This window comes from Oryzias latipes, chromosome 4 (genome assembly GCF_002234675.1).
Source record: "Oryzias latipes chromosome 4, ASM223467v1".
Taxonomy (NCBI): Eukaryota; Metazoa; Chordata; class Actinopteri; order Beloniformes; family Adrianichthyidae; genus Oryzias; species Oryzias latipes.
Window position 1 is genome coordinate 20852302 of NC_019862.2, and position 20980 is coordinate 20873281.

Sequence of the window (20980 nt, forward strand, 5' to 3'; positions counted from 1 at the left end):
CTTTGCTTATCATATTCTTTGTTTATCCATTTATCCATTACTGCATATAGTCCATGTCTCGAATGTTGTTGCAAATAAGATATCTCAGAAATACTGACTATTTTAAACACTTAATGTTCCACTTAATACACTTAAAACACAATCAAATTAGCATGCATTGTTAAAATATTTAATGTAAAACTGTATTACATTTCACACCTTACATCTTAAAATAGGGATGTCTGTTGCCAAGGTGTCTGTCACGTCCAGTTGTTTCCATGTTACACAACCCACCAGACATGTGGGATAATTAGGAAAGTAGGTTTTGTGTGCATCTATTTAAAAGTCTGCAGACATACTTGTAAAGCTTATGTAACACATATGCAGGCGGACCCTCACTGTGTTCCACTACACAAACACACACACACACTCTTTGCTTCCGTCACACAAAACCTGTCCTCTATGAGAAGAATTCAGTAAATGTCTCTGCAACGTAGTAACACACAGCGCCGAACGAATGTTATCGCGACAGCTGAGCTGTGAAGGGAGTGGGCTGTCGGCAGCAGCGGGCGACACAGGTTGGTGTGTCAGATAGAAAAGCAGCAGGTGGAGTTGCAAAGATAATATGCAGCACTCTTTCCATAATCAAAGCGCAAATAAATCTTCTAGTAACAGTGGAATAAACTGATACAACAGCCACAACAAAGCTTTTCTTTTTTTGTAGCATTTTTGCAATGTATGTAATCAATAGCTAAGTCATCTAAAATTGGTGAAAGTTGTTGAGTTGGATTATTTTAAGGCTTCAATTTTAGCATGCAAAAAATAGGTACCTTTAGCCCTATAGTGTGTGTATTTTTTTCTCCCTTTGTCGCAGCAGCTAGTATACGGTCACACTCACTTTTTGTGATCGTCTGAACGCAGTCACTTGAAACTATTTCAGTCTCTGCGAGGCGCCATAAGGGGAGCCATAATCATGGCATGGATGCTTTGTGGTCAGGGATGCCATTCGGGTGGGAAACCCTGGAAGTGACAGAGACCCCCCCCCCCCCCCTTTTTCCGAATAAGGGACATGCCAGAGATCAATGAGCCTGAATTGTCTGTTACTGTGCGGTCCCTGCAGTTTGGAAGGAATTCATGTGGGTTTAGTCTAAACCTCCTCTCTCCATGTTTTCCTTGTATATCCCACAACAATATCCTGAATGTATCTTATGTCAATATTCTAGCAAGTTTAGAGATTATAAAAGTCTATAAATGGTGTCATGCTATGTGTTTATCTCAGATTACTCAGTTGACCTTAAAAACCAGCCTGCAACACAGAGATAGTTTTTTTTTCTTGGTGACACAATCGTGTGGCTTTGGGCTCTGTGTCATTATTCATATCGTTCAGGCCGTTGCCTTCTGAGGACAATAAAAGACTGGAAAGTCTGTGGTGGAACAGCAGCTTTAAGCATTGTTTGCTGAGTAACTCAATATGCGGTAAGAGTGTCCTGCTGCGTCAGCCGCATTCCCAAACAGCGCCGCTCCACCACACCGCCTCTCATTTTAGCATGTCACCCTCTGCTAATGGAGAGGGGGAGCTCCAGGATTTTTTCAAAGTCAAAGAAAGAGTAATAACAAGAATGAAATGTAGTATATTCATGTTTGTCGACAAGGATAATAGTTTGTTTACAAGAACAACCATGTCCTCTGGTGGATAAGTTTATGTGTTTTGGATTTTTGCTAATGAGGGAAGGATGGACCATGAGACTGACAGGTGGATGAGCTGCAGCAGCTGGAGGAATGCGGTCACTGTATCAAACTGTGAGAGTAAAGAAGGAGCTTAAAGTAAAGCTTTCAATCAATCTACCCTCATCTGGTCACAAGCTCTGAGTCATGAAGGAATGATTCCGGACACAAGCACCTGAAATGAATTTCTTTCTGCTGGGTGCTCCCTCATGGGATGAGGAGCTCTGTCACCCTTGGCGTAGTCCTCCACACTGAATGAAGTCAGTTTAGGTGGCTCAGGTATCTTTTCCGGATCAGATTTTGCCTTGAAGCACCTTGTTTCAGTCAAGAGGGATGTCAGGGCATCTGTGCTTTAAGACCCACTCCGATGAAAAAGGTGTTTGTTATTGTTTTTAACATGTTATTGTAGCATTTTTCTCATGCTCTCATTTTCTCTATTTCTTTAATCAAATCTTGACGAATCATGAGCAGACGAAAAAATTCCATTGGGAAAAGCTTTTATCTGTGATATAAAACCTACAATTGACGAGCCATAAGTTCCCTGAGGATGCATGCATTTGTAGACGACTAGATCCATGTCCTTCTTTTTCCTCATCCGAGCTGGGATCTGGCTCCAATATTGCTTGTCATTTTTACCTCAACAGTTCTGTTAGGTTGGGGTTGTGAGGGGCTGTAAATCAGTGGGAGAGAGTGTAAACAGATAGATGATGGGAAATGGGGGAAGACTCACGCCGCACCAACTCTCCCGCCCACCACTCAGAGAGAAATTTCTAAGTAACTACTATCGATCTGCAGAAACTAAGTGCTTGAAAACGACACAAGTGTTTTGATTTTGGCCAAAAACAGTATAATCCTACGTAACCCTTGTGCTATCCTAGGCACTTTGACATAGGGAGTTGGGTCATCTAGACCCACCAGACAGTGCGCCGAACATTTTTTCTTCAATGATTTGTGATCTTCACTGGTGTCCATGGATTACATGAAATCTTTCCACCTTTGTCACGGTAGGGAGATCACGTCAATGTAAGGGTGGGGTCATCTAAGATAGCACAAGGGATAAAAGGACACTGGGAACACTTTTACAATAGGTCAAAAGATGATCAGAGTGGGGATTTAACTGTCTGCCTCCATAACCCAAATCCAGATGAACAAAGTAAAATGGATGGATGGATGAATGGATGGATAGAGAAATAAAGAATTATGATACTATAAAGCTTCAGGTTTCAAGCAGCTGTAAAATGAATCTACTTTTTAGAGACATTTACTGAAAAATGTTTGCAAAAGTAACTTTGTCAGTTTATATAGTTGTACATGACAACAACAAGAAAATTTTGTGGGAGTAGTTTATGATTAGTGGACAACTTTGACCCATTTATGACAGAAATGGACGATGATGGATGATTAATGCTGGCAGGGTCAAGATTGTTGTTTTTCTTTCAAACTGGGTTGGCATGAGCAGACTAAGTACAATTACTGATCTCACTTGTTCATTATTCTCCTAACATGTGCATGCTCTCTTTCATTCTCACCTTAGCTGGTAAACAAGTTCTGGTCTACCAAGTGCTAACTGTGACAGCTGGCAAGCTGTCTGTACTGAGAACAGTGCGAAGGATGGAGTATAGGTCAGCTTTTTCCGGTGCTGATAGATGGGTGCCAGTGTGTGGGAGCCAGAGCTTTTGGCACTGTGCCCAGTCCGGATAGCATGGAACGAAGAAGTCAAAAGTTTGGGGTCAAGGTTCATAAACATATTGAAAAATGTTCCTGTCGTGACCCCCGCCAAGATCGTCTGTGTTAATTGGCGGCAGTTTGTACCTTTTGATTCTTCTTGAAAGCAAATGTGCAGCTTCCTCTCCCAGAATCCCTTTCTGCTGTCCAAAAAACAATCCTCATGTGTCAGTGGAATCGTATGTTTCCTGTGTTCTCCTGTCGTCCATCACATTGCTTCCATAGTAAGCCTACATTGGGGAGCTTGTTGATTTTTCCTAAAAAAAAGAAGTCAAAGCGAAAGCTAATATCCTTAACTTTCATTAAATTGGTCATAATTACAGGTCATAATTTAAAGGGGAAAAAAAGGAATTCTAATGACAAAAAACATTGATTGATTGTTTGGTTGGCTTATTTCAAGCAGTATTAAGCGATATAAACAAAAGGAAAATGACAATAAAGATAAAAATACACTGATACATCAAATATATTTCAGATATGTAGTAATACATTGATTCGAAATTTAGTAAAATACATACTTTTTTACATTATAGTTTCTCCTACCCTAAATATACTTGTTTGTATTGTGGCGTACAAATATGACACATCAAATTAATTAAAAATATGATTGTCTAATAGAGTTTGATTTAGCGCTTGAAAGGAAGTGGGAAGATATTAATGTATCCCACCTTATTCATGTTTTACTTTACCAATTTTTTACATAGTTTATCACTTTCAACACTTTTTAACTAGGGAAAAGTTCTTTATTCTGGAGGTTGGTGATTTCTTTTATTAAGAAGAATTAGTGATGTTAGTCAGCCACATGAAACAGTTGCTATTTGCTGAGATCCACAAATATATATTCAACAAAAGGCCACATTTGCTTGATTTCTCACTCTTTAAGCTCCATAACAGGATGATACTGTACTTTATATACACTGTGTTCAAAGAATCTGCTGGTCAAAATCCACCTGTTCACACATCTGTCAAGTTTTTCGGCTCCGTCTTTGATAGCAGAAAGTTTCATTTGTTTATTTTACTTTTTATGGCGTCATATTTCAGGCCCAGATTCTTGGCATTCTGACACCCGTCTGAAGGGCTTTCTAAGTGTCTCAGATGTCACACAGCCCTCCCCAGCATCCCTCCCCTTAAACCCTATCAATCCCGGTCCGCACACCCGAGCCCTCAACCCTTATCACTGGGCAACCAGCTCTGACGTCCACAGGGGGCTGCACTGTAGTTTGGAGAAAAGCTATTTGCTATTCTTGGAGCTCAGCTCTGTCGTGGAGCATTTGAGAGAGAGATTTATGTTCTGCCTCCAGTTCTTCTCCTCTGTGCAGTGATGTGGTTCTTCTGTTAAGTGCCGCGTGAGACTGAATGGACTTATAAAATCCAGCGAGTAGTTTTACTGTTAGGTCAGTCATGAGCTCCAGCCTCGTCAACTCATTAGCCAAAGTATATGATCCAAATCCACTTCATGCTCAGAAGCTGGCTGGAAGAAAGCTTTCCCTCAATGGATCAGACAAAGGTCAAGCTTCGGGTTCTTCTTCCTCCTCCCAGCACGACGCTTCCCTCCGGTGCATGGAGAGCAGGATGGACTCATTGAGCTCCCAGATGGAGCACCTACTGAAGATGCAACAGACTGTCCTGACCCGTCTGGACGGCCTGGCCCAGGATGTGAAGGGGATGGGTAGAGATCTGGCCTCGATGAGCGGCGAAGGCCAGAACGGGAGACGTGGGTCTGGCATCGAGGCGGTTTACAGGGAGCTGTTTGGGGCCGTGGAGAGGGCCAGCGAGCGCATAGAGAGTCAGGGGCGCAGGTTGGAGGGGGTGGAGAAGTTGGTGGAGGGAACCCAGCAGGTGATCAGCTTCATTGGGGAGGCAGTGAAGAGCTCCAGATTAGTGGAGTTCTTCTTCAAACAGCCTGGAAACAAGATCAACAGGAAGGTGAGATCCTCTCATGTAAAATCAGAGCTGATAGAGTCAGATCTTTCGGGTACTTGTTCTTCCATTTCCCCCAAACCCACAGCTGGAAGTCAGTTAGTGAAAATGGTGACAGATTCATTAACTGTAGCCAGTTATAAATGACATCCTCTTAGATGAATGCGTTTAGTTGATATCATGGTTTTCACATCAAAAACAGTTTGTTTTATGAGGATTTAGATCCAGCCAGTTTTTAAATGTTTTATAGTTTGCATAAACGTTTTTTTTACTGATCACTTCTGCTGTTCTTCCAAATGTTAAGTGATTTTCCTTCATGCAGATATATTTGCATCTGAGGTGTAAACGATTGGAGTCAGGCTTGTTATCTCACTTATTCAGCTCTGTCTTTATCAGCGTTGGGCAGCTATTCAGTCAGAACACTTGTCTGGCCTGTGACGAGTAGGTGACATAAATGCAGATAAGATGGTGAAGTTCTCAAGCAGATCCATGTTTAAGTGTTTGCTGGTGAAAAAGATGCTGATATGTAATTATTTTTACCCTCTACGTCTCACATTGGATGTTTTTATTTCAAAATATCAAACAGAATAACATGTTTTATTCATATTTTTTAAACAGAAAAACCTCTTAATTTAACATTACTTTGAACGGAAAAAACACCATAGAATTTTATTCTTAGAGGGGTCAAAAGTGAAAAAATCAAAGCAAATGAAAGCTCATGCATTTAGTTTTGTCATAGTCTGAGAAATATTAAGACATTTTATGTGACCTAATTCTGAAGACATACAGAAACTCTAAAGGCAAAAAAAAAAAAAAAGAACATAGCAAAAAAACTTTAATAATGTTGCAAAAATTAGACTAAAATAAAATATGTGGTGTTTTTTAAAAATAGAAATATATTTTAAAAATGCATACATAATATTTTCGATCAAAGTAGAAAACAAAATCACTGTTGGAGCAAACAGTTTAGAGCAAACATAACTATATCAGTAAAGAAATAAAACCTATTTTTGGATTATAAAAAAGGAAAAAGAAAATGGAGCTCATCTATGAAGCAAAAAGGGACCACATAAACATGACAACAAGGTCTAAAAAAGGAAAAAAACAAGATTGAACATTAAGAACAGAAGAGTCCGTCTGCTGCCGCTGACATGTGACCTGTCCTTGGCGAACGGAGGCATCTGCAAAACAGAACACATCGATCTGGAGTTACACCAGCAACCACAACAACAGAAACAAACATTGTTGTGTCATCTCACCATTGTGGAAACTGAAATATCTGCCTGTAAAACTGTCAGAGTCCTGCCTGTGCAGCTTTACAGACATTTGCCAATCTGGCAAGTGTAAATTTTGATTTCTCTTTCAGTTTATATCATTTTTCCTTGGTCTTGCTGACTCTGGATCTGCTCTTTTTTTCCCCTCTTAAAGGCTAAAGATGACAAGGACAAAGGCAAGCAGAGCCTGAAGGGCATAAAGGTCCAGAAGAAGAGGAAACCTGTGGATTCATCAGGTGAAGTAAAATAGAATATCACACAAGTTAATACAAAAGAAATGCTATCTTTTAAACACAGAATCAGTGTATTGCGTGAATTTCAGAAAATCCTAATACATGAATTTCTCAAGAGGCCGTTTAAACTTTCTACGACCTAAATGGATCGTGCAGAAAAGAGTTTGCTTTGGGAAAACTGCTCAAAAGTCAATGTTCAGTTTCAAAAACTAAACTATGAAACCTTTTTAGAATAAGACATTTACGGAATTGGATGGACGAGACACTGTCGACAAGCACTGCATACAAGACACTCCAGGAAGAAAATTACTGGAAATTCAAATTAGAAGCATCAAAACCCTCCTAAAATCGCTGGATATTTAATACTAAACAGATTTAAAAAAAAAAAAAACAGATTAAAAATAAATACAGGAAATTCTAAACGTTATTCAAGTGTTTTTTAACCCAGTTTAAGATAAAGACATAATGAGGTGCCAATGACACAGGAAGCTTAGGATGACACAAACAAACCTTTTGTAGGCTGATACTGTATACCTGCCAAAGCCCCCCCTCCCGATGTTCACATGCAAACTTTACATAGAAACATGTGAGCCTGCAGACGGACCGAACCTAGATCAGCATGGGGCTAAACTCAGCTAATGCCAGTGAGCATTTAGGTGTTGCTGCAGAAGTTTAAGGGGATTAAAGAAACTGGTTGTTAAAAGCTGGAAAACCATGATCAGTTTTGAATGGATATCTATGCTCTATTTGTGGCAGAGAAAACTACAAAGTTTGCATTACAGCACTGAGAACTTTTCCGCTTTTCAGAAAACACATCACTGAGCGAGCCGGTGCTGCAGGAACAAGTGGAAAAGCTCAACAGGCAGAACACTGAGCACTCCCATACAAACACAGAGGCCGACGTCCAGAGGGACAAAGATGCAGAGCTGATCCTAGATGGACCACAAACCTCTGCTTCTCAGACAGAGAAGAGGAAACAGGAAAACGAAGCTGTGGAGGATGAGGATGATGGAGATGTCTTTGTGGACACGGAGCCAGAGGAGGAAGACGAGCAACATACAGAGGAGGACGGCACAGAGCAGAGCAGAAAATTTGAGGATGATGTGAAAAATGGAGAAGCAAGAGACTCCTTAGATTCTCTAGTGTCTTCTAGTGTTTCAGACACCTCTAATCTTCTACATGAAAGGTAATTTCAATTGGTTTCTGGATTTTGCTGCAAATTCTGGAGCTGTGAGCAAAAACAAAAGTACAGAATTGATTTCATTCTATTATGCTTCCTAAATGACCGAAGCTCTGAAGAGGCCAGCAGCAGCAAACGACGCGTCACTGAAGAAGACCTGGAGAAAGATGATCTGAAGAAAAGCCGTGTGGAGGACGGACAAGAGGAAAACGCTGATAGACAGGTGGCAGAGGCCTCTACAACCGAGGAGACGGATGAGAGCAGAGAGTCAAAAGTGAAGGAGTTCATCATTGGTAAGATCCGGAGATTTTTTTTTCTTCAACATTTCCATTATGGAGAATTTGACTGTTAATTGATAACTTTTTTGGATATAAAAGTAGAAACATCTGCAGAAGCTTCAAATAGAGCTTCAATTATGAGTTGGTGGTAGATTTCACCTCCTTGATTCTATTCTTTACTTTTGATTTCTTCCAGACTTAAGCCCCCCACCATCAGCACCTTTCGACCACCGCATCGTGACGCCCAAACCTCATCAGATAGCAACATACTACACTATCAAAAGAGACGAAGTCCTTGGAGGGTGAGTGGCAAAAAACTCTCAGATTCAGCTCTCTTCGGAAAAAAAAGATGTTTTTTGAGGTCTGTTTTGACCATTTAATGCAAACAACTACCTATCCTTGGAGTCACATCGAAATAGCTCTATACCCCTCTAGCATAGAGATGAAATCCAGCCCTCAAAGTGGAGATTAGTCCTCCACACGCCAGCACATTTCTCACATTACTGACTTAATGACAGAACATCAGTACAACTTTTTAAAGACTCACGGAGCTAATTATGATTGATAGGAGAAATCTGAACAATGTCAACTAATATATTGTATTTTTTAAAATGGATTGGTTTCTTTTTAATCAAATCCTCTAAAAGATCTCTGAAATTAAAATCTGAATGGTTTTTATGTCACCTGAAACCTTCAGGTAAGTAATCGTATTGGTCATAATCGCATTACCATAAAATTCTGATGAAGTAATGATAAAACTCATTTTCTAAGGATTTTTTCTTTGCTTTGTGTTCCTTGTTTTCTCCACCAGGGGGCGTTTTGGACAAGTCCACAAGTGCATAGAGAATTCCTCTGGTCTGACTTTGGCGGCAAAGATCATTAAAGCCAGGAGCCAAAAGGAAAAGGTGACGAAAAACAAGACAAAAATAAATACATTTCCACCTGAATAGTAGGCAGAATGTAGATATTCACGTCAGTTTAAGATCGTAACTAATATCTGTCTACTTCCGCAATTTAAATGCAAATTCAAATTATGTTTCAAAAAATACTGAAAGATAAAGAAGGGATTACTTTTACACTTTAGCCAAAAAAAGTGAAATACCAGGAAAACTTATCTAAAGTCTGGATAAAGACAGCTACATATTTTTGAAGCACTTTCTGTCTTTGTATACAGGTTGTTTAATGACTAAACTATTATTCTCGACAGCCTCCCCCTTTTTCTTCCTATAAACCTTGATAGAAATCCGCCTGAAAGTATCTGCTAAGAACCTGTTTGGGCTGTTTAATCAATGCTGCCATCAGTTTGACCTGGCTTTCCACAAACAGGGATATATCCAAGACTAGCATCCTGTAACTACGCAATGGACTTGATCTAAAGCGAGAAATGTTTTATTTGCAGTAACTGTAATTTGATAATGCGTCTGCCTGCCGCTAGTTTCAGTGTTTTTATTACTGGACATAATAAAGATCATCCTGGCTCTTGGCCTTATGTTCATGTTTCTGTTCCATGTGGTAGCTTTTGTCTGACTTTAACTAAAGTCTCTTTAACCTGTAAAGCTCACGAGCCCACATCAAATAATTGACAGAAAATTCAAATTATTTTGGAATTAAGATGATTTTTAAACTATTTTGAGAAAAACCTCCATAAAAATTTTGCATAAATTTTTTTTTATTAGACATAAATAGAATCCATCAAAGATCGATTTGGTAATTTATTACGTTTTTGCTTACAACAATGTTAGTTTAAGGTGCAAAACTATTGACAGGAGTGTTCTAGGATGAAGCGCTTGATTCACCCACTGATTTAAATTTGATTCACACATTTTTAATGTGGTGGAAGTGTATCATAAAAATATAATCAGCAACAAATTTTACACTAAGTCAAAAAAAATACAGTATTTGGGGGATTTTCCGGAAGCAGGCATTTTGGAATAAACAGGAAAGGCCCTTCTACTGTCCCTAGTGAAATGATAATGCACTACAATGGGTTTCTAAGGAAAGTTATGATTCTAATGGTTGTATGGGGTTAAGCATACACCAAAGTGTGACTTTTCACAAATGTGGAAATATCTTAGAATTTTGTCATGCAATATAAGGTCACTAAATTTCAATTTCTTTTCATTTTATTTTTTTTACCAATTACTAGAATCTGAGGTTTATATTTACATGAATAGAAATGTTTCCCCCTACATCTCCACTTTTGTTTTGTCCTTACAGGATGTGGTTAGGAATGAGATTCAGGTGATGAACCAGCTGAACCATGCCAACCTCATCCAGCTGTATGCGGCCTTTGAGTCTCGGCATGACATTATTCTTGTCATGGAATAGTAAGTCTGGGAAAGTTTGTTACTAGCATCAATGGAGAGAAAAAGGAAAGGTTTAAAACAGCAGTAACTGTGTGTGTCTAAACTGCAGTGTGGAAGGAGGAGAGCTGTTTGACCGGATCATTGACGAGAACTACAACCTGACGGAGCTGGACACTGTGCTTTTCATACGGCAGATCTGCGAGGGCCTGCAGTACATGCACAAAATGTACATCTTACATCTCGATCTCAAGGTAAACCTCATCGTTTGAGTTTTTACTCCTTGACAGCTACATTTATTTCTAGCTATGAAGAAAAAGTGACTTACAGTTTTGCTTTCATGTACATGCTAAATTAAGGCGATTTTGGAGCCAATGCGGTTTGATACGTAGTTGTGTTTATAGGATCATGGGGTTAACTTGACCTCTGCTGGATATTCACTTGTTATCCTGCTGAAAAATCCAGCTTAAAAAAATCTAACAATTTAACCAGCCCCCAGAATTTTCAGAAAACAGTGAGCTCTTTTGTTTGATATGGGACTGTGACAGAAAAGCACATAATGAAGGCAAAAAAAACCCATATGTAAAAATATACACCATTTACTATTTATTCATGTCTAACATTAAACATTTATATTTTAACTTTAACAATTACATTTTCTATTTTTGTTTTACATTTAGCATTATTCACTGTTTAACTATACCTCTTACTGACACTTAAATGTATATATTTATATTAATTTTGAATATATGTCATAAAAATGTGGCAACAGTGAGAAAAGTTCTTTATATCCAATAAAACTGTTTGGTAATTTATGTAGCTAAAGTTTTACATTGGTACCATATAGTTTTATGGACACATCTACAATGTCCATTAATAATAATAATAAACAGCTTTTGTGACAGTCTGTGATCGAAAAAGAGCTGACTCTGCCTCTTTGAAGTTTGAGAGTTTGGGCAGAAGTAATTCCTCCAACCTGGACCTTTTATGACTTGTTGACCTCTGGCTCCACTCACATAAAGGTAGCATCTTTAATATGAATACCATCTCTTTTTCAGCCAGAGAACATTCTTTGTGTCAACAGAGCAACCAACAAGATCAAGATCATTGATTTTGGACTGGCAAGAAGGTAAGTATTGTGTTCAGGACATCTAAAGTAACTTTTTTGATCTCCGTGTTTGTCTCTAATGACTCTGCCATCGTCTCTCACAGGTATAAACCAAGGGAGAAGCTGAGGGTCAACTTTGGCACACCTGAATTTTTGGCCCCTGAAGTGATCAATTATGAGTTTGTTTCATTCCCTACGGACATGTGGAGTCTAGGAGTGATCACGTACATGCTGTAAGAACACTCATCAAATCACAAAATTTCCAGACTCATTAGCTCGGTCTGACCTGCATATTGCTTTTTTTGACCAGGCTCAGTGGCTTGTCTCCATTCCTGGGGGACGATGACAACGAGACGCTAAACAACATCCTGGCTTGTCAGTGGAACTTTGAAGAGGAAGAGTTTTTAGACATCTCTGAGGAGGCCAAAGACTTCATCACACGTCTACTGGTGAAGAGCAAGAGCTGGAGGATGAGCGCAACAGAATCACTTAAACACCCATGGCTGTCTGACCAGAGTTTGCACCATCGACTAAGTCAGAAGGTAGAAATGGCTTTCATCTGTTCAGGAAATGTAATATATTCAGTTCAATGCATTACAGATGACTCCAAATGATATTATTTAGTCTTTTTTTTTTACATTAAGCAGAGTTCTGACGATTGTTTTTAAAGAGTAGAAAAGTTCACGGTTAAGGTGAGGAAAAATGGATTCTCGTTAAAAAAACAAATAAATAAGCTGCATATCATGGTGCCAAAATATACTGTCTGCTGAGAAATAAACGTGCACACTGTTTTATAAATAAAGAAATTGATAAGGATGCCCTCTCAGGAAATGAAAATGTTACATTGCTCTACACTGCCATGTTGGCTACATTAGCATAATCAAGCCATTTAGCTTCATGGTGGTGCCATTACAAAGCAATCACAATGATAAAAACTAAAAAAAAATCGTACTTTTTGTGAATGCCTGTGTTGAGAGTCACAAATGGGTTCTCAAAAAAATTTAAACATGATCAAATTTGCAAATGCTTAACACAAATTTGCTTATGTTTAACACAAATTTGTATGTGTTTGCACAACTGTGTAAGCCTGCATCTGCATGCTTTAAAACAGCAAGCAACCACTATGCAATTTTCTATTACCATTTTTGGGTTCTATGTACAAAATTTACGTTCATGGAACGCGTGTTTTGTTTAAACCAGGTTGAACTTTGATCAATCAGGGACTTGGATTTGATGGTGACGTATGGATGACCATTCCCTTCCATTTGAAAATTGCTCATGGAGAAGGAATTAATAATTGCAGTTATTTCTCAGCCGGAATTATAGGACTCTAAGTCTTTTATATTTTGAAAAGATAAAGCCTGAAGCAGGAATTGATTCTATGCAGTGTTTTCTGTTCTGTAGTTCATGATCATTCCACTAGAGGCAGTAGAGGGCCTTTTCCTGCTCATTTCAAAATGGTTTAATGCAAATGGGATGCTGTGTCTATAATGTTTCTTTAAATCTCTGTTGCAGAAAAACAAGTGCCACTCCACACACACTCCATCTACAAAGACCTGAAAAAGTAAGAAAACGTCTGAAGCTACGGCTAAATCGCGGTACCGTCATTCTTATCAAAATGTTTTCAATAGAATCAAATAAACACAAAGAAAAAAGTCTTTACGATCTTTCATATTCCTACCTACTCAGTGTTGTATCAGGGCCTGTTTGGATGATTAAAGAGCTGATATCCTGGAGATAGGAAATGTTTTTAAATCAGGGGGCAATTTCCCACTGCACACCTGACCATCTCCCACGGCACACTGGTTGAAAAACACTGTTCTGAAGTACAGAAAACCTCGGCTGTTGAAGTTTTACTGACCTTTCTCCTGCACAACCAAGCATTATGTTCTTTTTACTTCCTCCTTAGAGTTATTGTGAGGCCCTACTGACAAAGAGGAGCCTTGGGCCCATCAATGGACCAATGCTGCTGTAACTTGACAGCCACTGGATTCTGCCTCATGTTCCCACCTTCGCATATTACTGGTCTGGATTACCAGACTGTTCACCTGCTTTGTCCCCTGCCTGCTATCAAAGGAGGGCAGATCTTCAGCTTTAGCCAACAAAGTGCTGCCACTCATCTGTTAAAGACAAACTCTGAATTATGAGTGACTTTTATTTGACTATGTTGTATAATCTGTAAATATTGATTTAGCTTTAAAGGAATCACTTCTGAGATGAATTTCTATTTTCTTTAGCATGCTTTGCACTCTTATGGCCTCGTATTACGAGATTTTATAAAAATTGTATTGAGAAAACACAAACTCAGTACTGTTGTTTATTTATTTCCTTTTTTTAAGATAGATTATTTTTGTCCTGTTTTATTATTAATTATTTAAGTCTTATAAATATGTCTCTTTTTCAGACAGAAGGTTGAATAGGATTAAAAAGTTGGTTAAATTTGAACCCCATTTATTTATTTTGAGTAAAAGAGCACCGCTCATTCCTGTTTCAGCTTTAAAATTGTTGAATAAACATCTGTCACAGTATTTTATGCCATTCATTTTTTAATTGTCTTTTTTTTTTATTGGACGCTGCTTTGCTTTCTGTATGCCCACCTGTATCTGCTGCTTGCTCGTATTGCCTCGGCAGTTTGGAGTAACCCTCTCACCTTCCATGAAGGCCTAACAATCAACACGTCCTACCTACAAATGACTCATGTTTGTGACTGAAGTGGATTCTTATGTTCATTTATTCACTGGTTCAGCACAGTACTTGAAGTGCTAACTTTTATTTAAGATGTGACTAACACATATAGTTCTGCACATAAGTAAAAGTGTAAAAGCATAGTTCAGCTTAATGCTAGAGCCAACAGCAGAGCAGAAATTGCTTTTTTAAAAATCACTCAACTAAAAAGTAACTGTTTAGCAGCTGAGTTTCTCGTTTTCTGTTTGCATTTAAAATCCATTTTTTCATGTTTTCTTGTCAAATGGTGACATAAATAAATGTAGATTATGAAGCAGTCAATAAACGTTTGGAGAGGAAGCGATTTGATGTGTATTTGCATTTTTTTTCATAAGTCATTTCTCTTTTACTTGTGCTTGTCTTTGTGTATTTTATTATGAGGGGCTTATTTATTTATTTATTTTTTGCATTGGTGTTTGTGCATCCTTGTTTGTTTATTGGTTCAGCACCTTGAGCTGTTTTCTTAACGTGAAAGGTGCTATATAAATAAAATTAATTTGAATTTGAAGAACAAAAACCAGAAAACACACTGAACTTGAAAAATTTAGAGCAGGGTTCAAAAGGTGTACTATACAAATGTGCATATGTCTAGATCTGAGATATTGTGTTGATTATTGTTTTTTAAGCTGTCTGAAAATCTTCAGAAGTGTATTTGCACATCCTAAGACAGAACTCTCTTTAAGTGGGAGAAACGGTGAATATAGTTGCCTAAATATATCTCAGGCAAACTTGAACCACCCCAAAATGTCATGTCCCAAATCTCACTTAGAACATCTGGGTCACAGCTGGAAACACACCTGCCTGAAGGCCATAAGTGAAGAAAACAAAAAAAGTTTTTGAAAAGCTCATCTGGACTTCATTTTTTAAGTAAAAGGCATTTCACCTCAAGAGGCGAAACATTTAAAAAATTGTAGTCCAAATGAACATTTTAAAGAACTTTTCCACTATGGATGAATGAATCTTCACAGATACAAGAGCGATAACCCCTCATTTATCATACAGTAGGGATATTTCCACAGGAAAACAAAACAAAACATTAATTGAAAAATAGGAACTACACTGAAAAGGAAAAACAAAAAGGACAAATCAGCATAATTCTGTCAGTAAACCTAACAAACACATTCCTCAAGACCAGAAATAAAGGTCTAACCGAATAAAGTTCTGTTACATAAGTAAAACCACATTGGTTGTTAACACTATAAATTGACAGAACATTCTAAAACAAAAACAACAAAAAACCATAAATAATCAAGATCTTGAATATTGTTTTTCCACCTTTGAAAATCTTTTAAACGTTTTCAACCAAATGAGTTTTTGATTAAAAAATATATATACTGTGGGTTTGCCAAACAAGGGTTTTTAGCATGAAAAACATTATTAAAAAGGATTATTCCAATTAAAACTTTTGTGAGTCTCTATTTCACTTTTCAAGCCACACTTTGTGACCTTATAGCTCATTTTTTCAAGACAACTTTTGCTTTGTCAAAAAATATTAAGATTCTAAAATATCTTATTTGGTTCGACTATTTTTTGCAAAACTCGTTTAGTTTCAAAAAGCTGCAAAGTTGTTCTACGACAAGACTAACTCTTTAATAATACAATAAGCTGTTATGCCTTTTTAAATAAATTTCTTTACTGCTGTGAATTAGTTCCGGCTTCACATCTGCTTTAAAACCTGACGGTCTGGTTGCTTAGAAACCAAACAAAGGAGAGGTGAAACAGGACTTTTACACAATTCTGGTGTGCTGTTTTGAGTCAGAATCACGTTTCGTGTCCACAGAATGAGTCAGGTTTGATAAATAAAAAAATAAAAAAAGAATTTAATTTATACGTTTTACTTAAAACCATTTTATTTTGAATCTGTTGCCACTTCCTCAACATTTCATTAGCTTTAGTCAAGTTCGTGAACAGCAGGATGCAAATAACTTTGAGCTGTTTTGTTTCTGTACAAACAACACGTGTGCAGGATGAGGCATTCTGCACAGCAGTTGGACTCAAAAAAATAAAATAAAAAAGAAACACTCAACACTTGCAATGAGACACCTGCCTCCTGGACGAATGAGGAGAAGAGGAGCAGCCCAGGGCCGAAACAAAGCCGTCTGTTGTTCCCTCTGATCGGGCCGAGTGGAAAAACAGACTGCTGAGCTTCTCAGAATCTGCTGTACTGAGTTTTCACCTCTCAACACGCCGATGTTTATCCAAGCATGTAATGAAATCAGCCCCTTGATCATCCTGCTGAGTTCTCTGCGAGCAGTTAGGAATTTCAGAAGACTACCGAGTCTCTCAGCAGGAGCAGATGTTGCCATAAACGATCAAATGGACAAGAACAATAAGAGATCATAAGGTGAGCTGTTCACTTGATCACCCCTCAGGTGACTTTGGTCTTCTTCTGAACTGAATCCCTTCTATCTTGCTGAGAATTTCAGGTTCAGCTTCTGAATTGTGTTTGTTTTGGACCACAGACAGACCAGGACTGTAATAAGAGTAACCGCTTCAACTCAGAACTTCCTCTGAAATGTCTGACAAAATATCCCCCAGGCACTAAAATATTCTAATCGTAACAATTTAATTCTAACAAACCAATCTTGTGGACTCCAAGCAGATTTTAATCTCATTAAGACTGTTTGGTTTTCACAAAAGCATCAAATGATGCTTGTAAAAAATGTGCACTGCTCAGATTCTTAAAAAGGTCTTCTTAAAAATATGATTTTTTTGTAAAGGAAAAATCATGTTTGGTGTTAAAAACAGTCATCATAGGCAGATATGAGAAAAATAGGCTAAAGCACTGACAATGAAAAATGTTTGTGTTTTTGCCTCCTCATTGAGTGATTTTTATTTTTAATATTTATTCTTTTTGCTGGTTAGCTGCAGGACTGGCACACGGGGAATCAGGGTTCAATTTTCAGGGGGTGTGATCAGAATCAGAATCCTTTTATTGTCATTGTACATGGTGATACAATGAAATTGTAGCAGCCTTGGAGTGGTGAAAATAAAATAAAAAAAAATAAAAATACTGTAACTCACATCTCTAATCAAAAAATGTACAATATGTACAGATAAGCTTCATCCTTAGACAAGACCCTTTGCATTACTGCCCAACTACGTCTCCACAAGGGGCCCCATGACTGGGTCTTCCTGAGCAGGTCCCTTGCCCGGATAAAATACAGGATTCTGTCAGGAAAGGGATCCGGCATAAAGATTTCTGCCAAACCGCCTGTGAAAGCTGATTCGCTGTGGTTACCCCTGAAGGGATATACTGACATCATTTTTTTCAGTGTATTACTCTGCTTGAGATGCTGACACTCCTCTCACTAGTGGAGCAGGATATTTCCCACACCATAAAGGAAGGGATTCGAAATGGTTCAACAATCAATATTTGCAAAACACAATGCCGTCATAAGAAGTGGGGAAAAGAAAACATCCTTCTTTTCAGGACAAATAAAAAGAATCAAACATCAGTAAGGCATGACATGTTCCAGTAAAATGTCTCATTCATCCGGGTGATGTTGTCATGAAGATGAATCGTGTCATAATTCAACTTCAAGATAATGCAAAAATTGTACAACACAACCGTTAATCTTCCTGTAAACAGATGTAAAGAATGATCTAAATTGCAAAATGTCCCAAACTAAAATTTATTTAGCAGTTGAAGTGGTGATGGTTTGGTTTTCCAACTGGGGGACCAGGGCACCTTCCATTCAAAAAACCTGACCACTCCTGTTAGTGCTGAGTAATCTTAAATCATTTGTTTCAAGTGTGTTTGGGTGTTTCCTGCATGTCCCACTGGGTGGCGGAGGCCCCGGGGAAGACCCAGTACACGCTGGAGAGACTATGTTTCTCAGCTAGCCTTGGGAATGCCTCAGGCTCCTCCCAGAGGAGCTGGAGGAAGTGGCTGGGAAGAGTGAAAAGTGGGTATCTTTGCTTAAATTGCTGCCCCTGTGGAAGTGGAAGAAGATGGATGGATGGACAGATTGATGGTGTTTGTGTGTTTGTTTTTCCCCACACAAAGGTCTTGAAGCCACTTAACCTGTTTCTAACATAGCTCCAATTTCAGATGTTCTTTCATTGAACCTGCTGTACGGTCCAGTTACCAAGGAGACCACACTAGTATTCACTTTCCATCTCTGCTGTTTGTCATTGTTATTACTCTCCCTTCTCATGGGCTTTCTTGTTGATGCTGCTAATACTTGTGAAGGTTACATTAGATATGCTTCACTGTGCAAGTAGAAATAAAAACCACCACACCCTGTTACTGCCACAAGGACATGTGGCAGTAACAGTATTACTTTTTTTTTACTTGCTACCCTTTAGGACTATTGTTGATGGTTTAAAAGTATAAGAAATAAAAAAAGGCTTTGATTAAGCACAATAAAGCTTAAAAAGTTTAAGCACATTTTTGCATTTCACTTGATTTCAAGTCAGTTAAGATTTTTTATTGTTAAATACATAAACAAAAAGTTGAAACCAAGAGAAACTAAAACAAGGTCATGATTAAAGTTAATCAAAGCTAATGAGTCTCTTTTTAGGTCAAGTATTGTTGTGTGTGCTTTTGTTAGTTTACTTCATAAATCTTACAAATAATCTTTTTCTAGCATGATGTGTCTTGTTGGCATATTTGTATGCATCCAGCTCTCTCCGTTAAACTTTCCGTTTCTATCCATGTGTTTCCTGCCTCTGTTATCTGTTTCTTCTATACAGTCTGAAGCTAAAAAGAAATTAAATGCCCAATATAAAAGATGTTTACAGTAATATATACCTTTGGGTACATTTACACGTAGTGAGTAAACGTACATTCAAATGACCATTTCCAACGAAGACTCTACATAAACGTGAGTTTTGGGCTTTCACGTTCCAAACCTTCCCGTTAACCCATCCCTACGCAAGTCTTTAGCCAATTTTTCGGCTCTATGTACAAAGCGTACGGGCATTGAAAGCTCGTGTAACCCTTGTGCTATCCCAGGCACTTTAACATTGGGAGTTGGGTCATCTAGACCCACTAGACAGTGCGCTGAACCTTTTTTCTTCAATGATTTGTGATCTTCACTGGTGTCCATGGATTACATGAAATCTTTCCACCTTTATCCACCTCTGTCGTGGTCGGGAGAAGACGTCAATGTAAGGGTGGGGTCATCTAAGATAGCACAAGGGTTAAGGTTAAACCAGCTGAACCAGTCAGGGACTCGGAATTAGTGACATTTGGATGACATACATTTTAAATCACCAATGTGCTAACCATTTGAAAATTGATCATGAAGGAGAAATTAATAACTGTCATTTGTGCCTAGATAACACCAAGTCATTCATACATAGGAATAGAACTGTGAAAGAAAAAGACTGGAGCCAAATTCGCACCGCTTTATCATTTTGCACCAAGTCTCTTCCAACTGTGAGTCAGCACCATATACAAAAAGTGCTTTCCAGAACCTTAGTTCAGCACATTCTTGAAGGTGCATCACATCCCCGGTGTGTATGTAGCATGTATACAAGGAGTAAGATGCATGAACTTTTTACAGTGGAGAGCACTAATAGAACACATTTCTCTAGTTACATTTACTCAGGTAACTTTTCGTATAAATTAGCTCCTTGGCATGGTTTTGTTGTGCTTTACCTATTTTTTTTAACTTAAGTATATTTAGAGTAAATAAACTGTAATTTCAGTTAGTACAATGGACTGTATGTACCTTTTATATTTTGTTTCGATTGTAGCACTAGCATCAGTAATTTGCGTGTTTGCACATAGGACTCATGTTGATATCTGTCTATAAGTCTTACTAGCACAGCCCAACCACGCAACACAAAGGGGTTAGTGTGCCTAAAACACTCCACATCACATTGAAGATGTAGAAGCATTTAAAAATCTCAGAGACAGATGAAGCTTTAATGCTGTTTTTAGAGCTTGCAAATCAGCATTGATACATGTTAGGGTGACTTGTGGGTTCCAGGGGTTCCATTATACTTGATTCCATATATATCCATGAACATTGTGAAATATGCTTGCTTGCTGCAAATGAAAAGGGAAACCTGCATGCATCACCAGATAAGATGTGCTGAGGTCAGCAGCAGGACTGTCTGTGATTCCTGGTCTCTGTTTTATTTCTGTGCTGAGTTGTTTATGGAACAGAGACACCTGTGGATTGCAGAGCAGACTTGCATCCTTGACTGGCGTGGAAATATCTTGCACGTACAGACACAGAGTCTAATGATGTATTTTACATGTTTACATGTTGCTTTGCTGGACAATTATTGTAAGTAAATGTATAATAAAAAAATAAAATGGAATCCCTGTTCACCTCCAAACAGCTTTGCATCTCTACTTTAGTAACAATTTTTTGAAATAAAGTTTCTCTTAATCACCTTTTAAAAACATTTTTTGTCCAGCACAAGTTGTTCTCAGCCTGTTAGCTGAGAGTCATGCAATCCACCCTTCTTCCTTTAGAGGGCGCAGTCATGAACAACCTTAGTCTTTAATGGATCTCTGTCTCTTTAAGACACCGATGTGTCAGGCTCTTCTCTCATTGGCTGATTCTGCAG

The 20980-nt window shown here is 38.3% G+C and overlaps 1 protein-coding gene across 3 annotated transcripts in view; it reads left to right on the forward strand.

Annotated features, from left to right (window-relative positions):
* Positions 1-14753, forward strand: part of mylk4 (myosin light chain kinase family member 4) — a 30417-nt gene extending 15664 nt beyond the window's left edge. For 2 of the 3 annotated variants that reach the window (XM_011474255.3, XM_011474256.3), the window contains 12 exons: positions 6778-6859; positions 7664-8042; positions 8148-8329; positions 8511-8616; positions 9126-9219; positions 10532-10641; positions 10730-10871; positions 11676-11746; positions 11830-11958; positions 12036-12267; positions 13241-13289; positions 13635-14753. In XM_011474255.3, coding sequence (XP_011472557.1) covers positions 6778-6859; positions 7664-8042; positions 8148-8329; positions 8511-8616; positions 9126-9219; positions 10532-10641; positions 10730-10871; positions 11676-11746; positions 11830-11958; positions 12036-12267; positions 13241-13285 — 1572 coding nt within the window. In that variant the 3' untranslated portion in view covers positions 13286-13289; positions 13635-14753. Of the gene's footprint in view, positions 1-4611; positions 5356-6777; positions 6860-7663; positions 8043-8147; positions 8330-8510; positions 8617-9125; positions 9220-10531; positions 10642-10729; positions 10872-11675; positions 11747-11829; positions 11959-12035; positions 12268-13240; positions 13290-13634 lie in introns of those variants that run through there. The other variant, XM_004068214.3, reaches the window with a different exon arrangement.
* The last annotated feature ends 6227 nt before the right edge of the window (positions 14754-20980 follow it).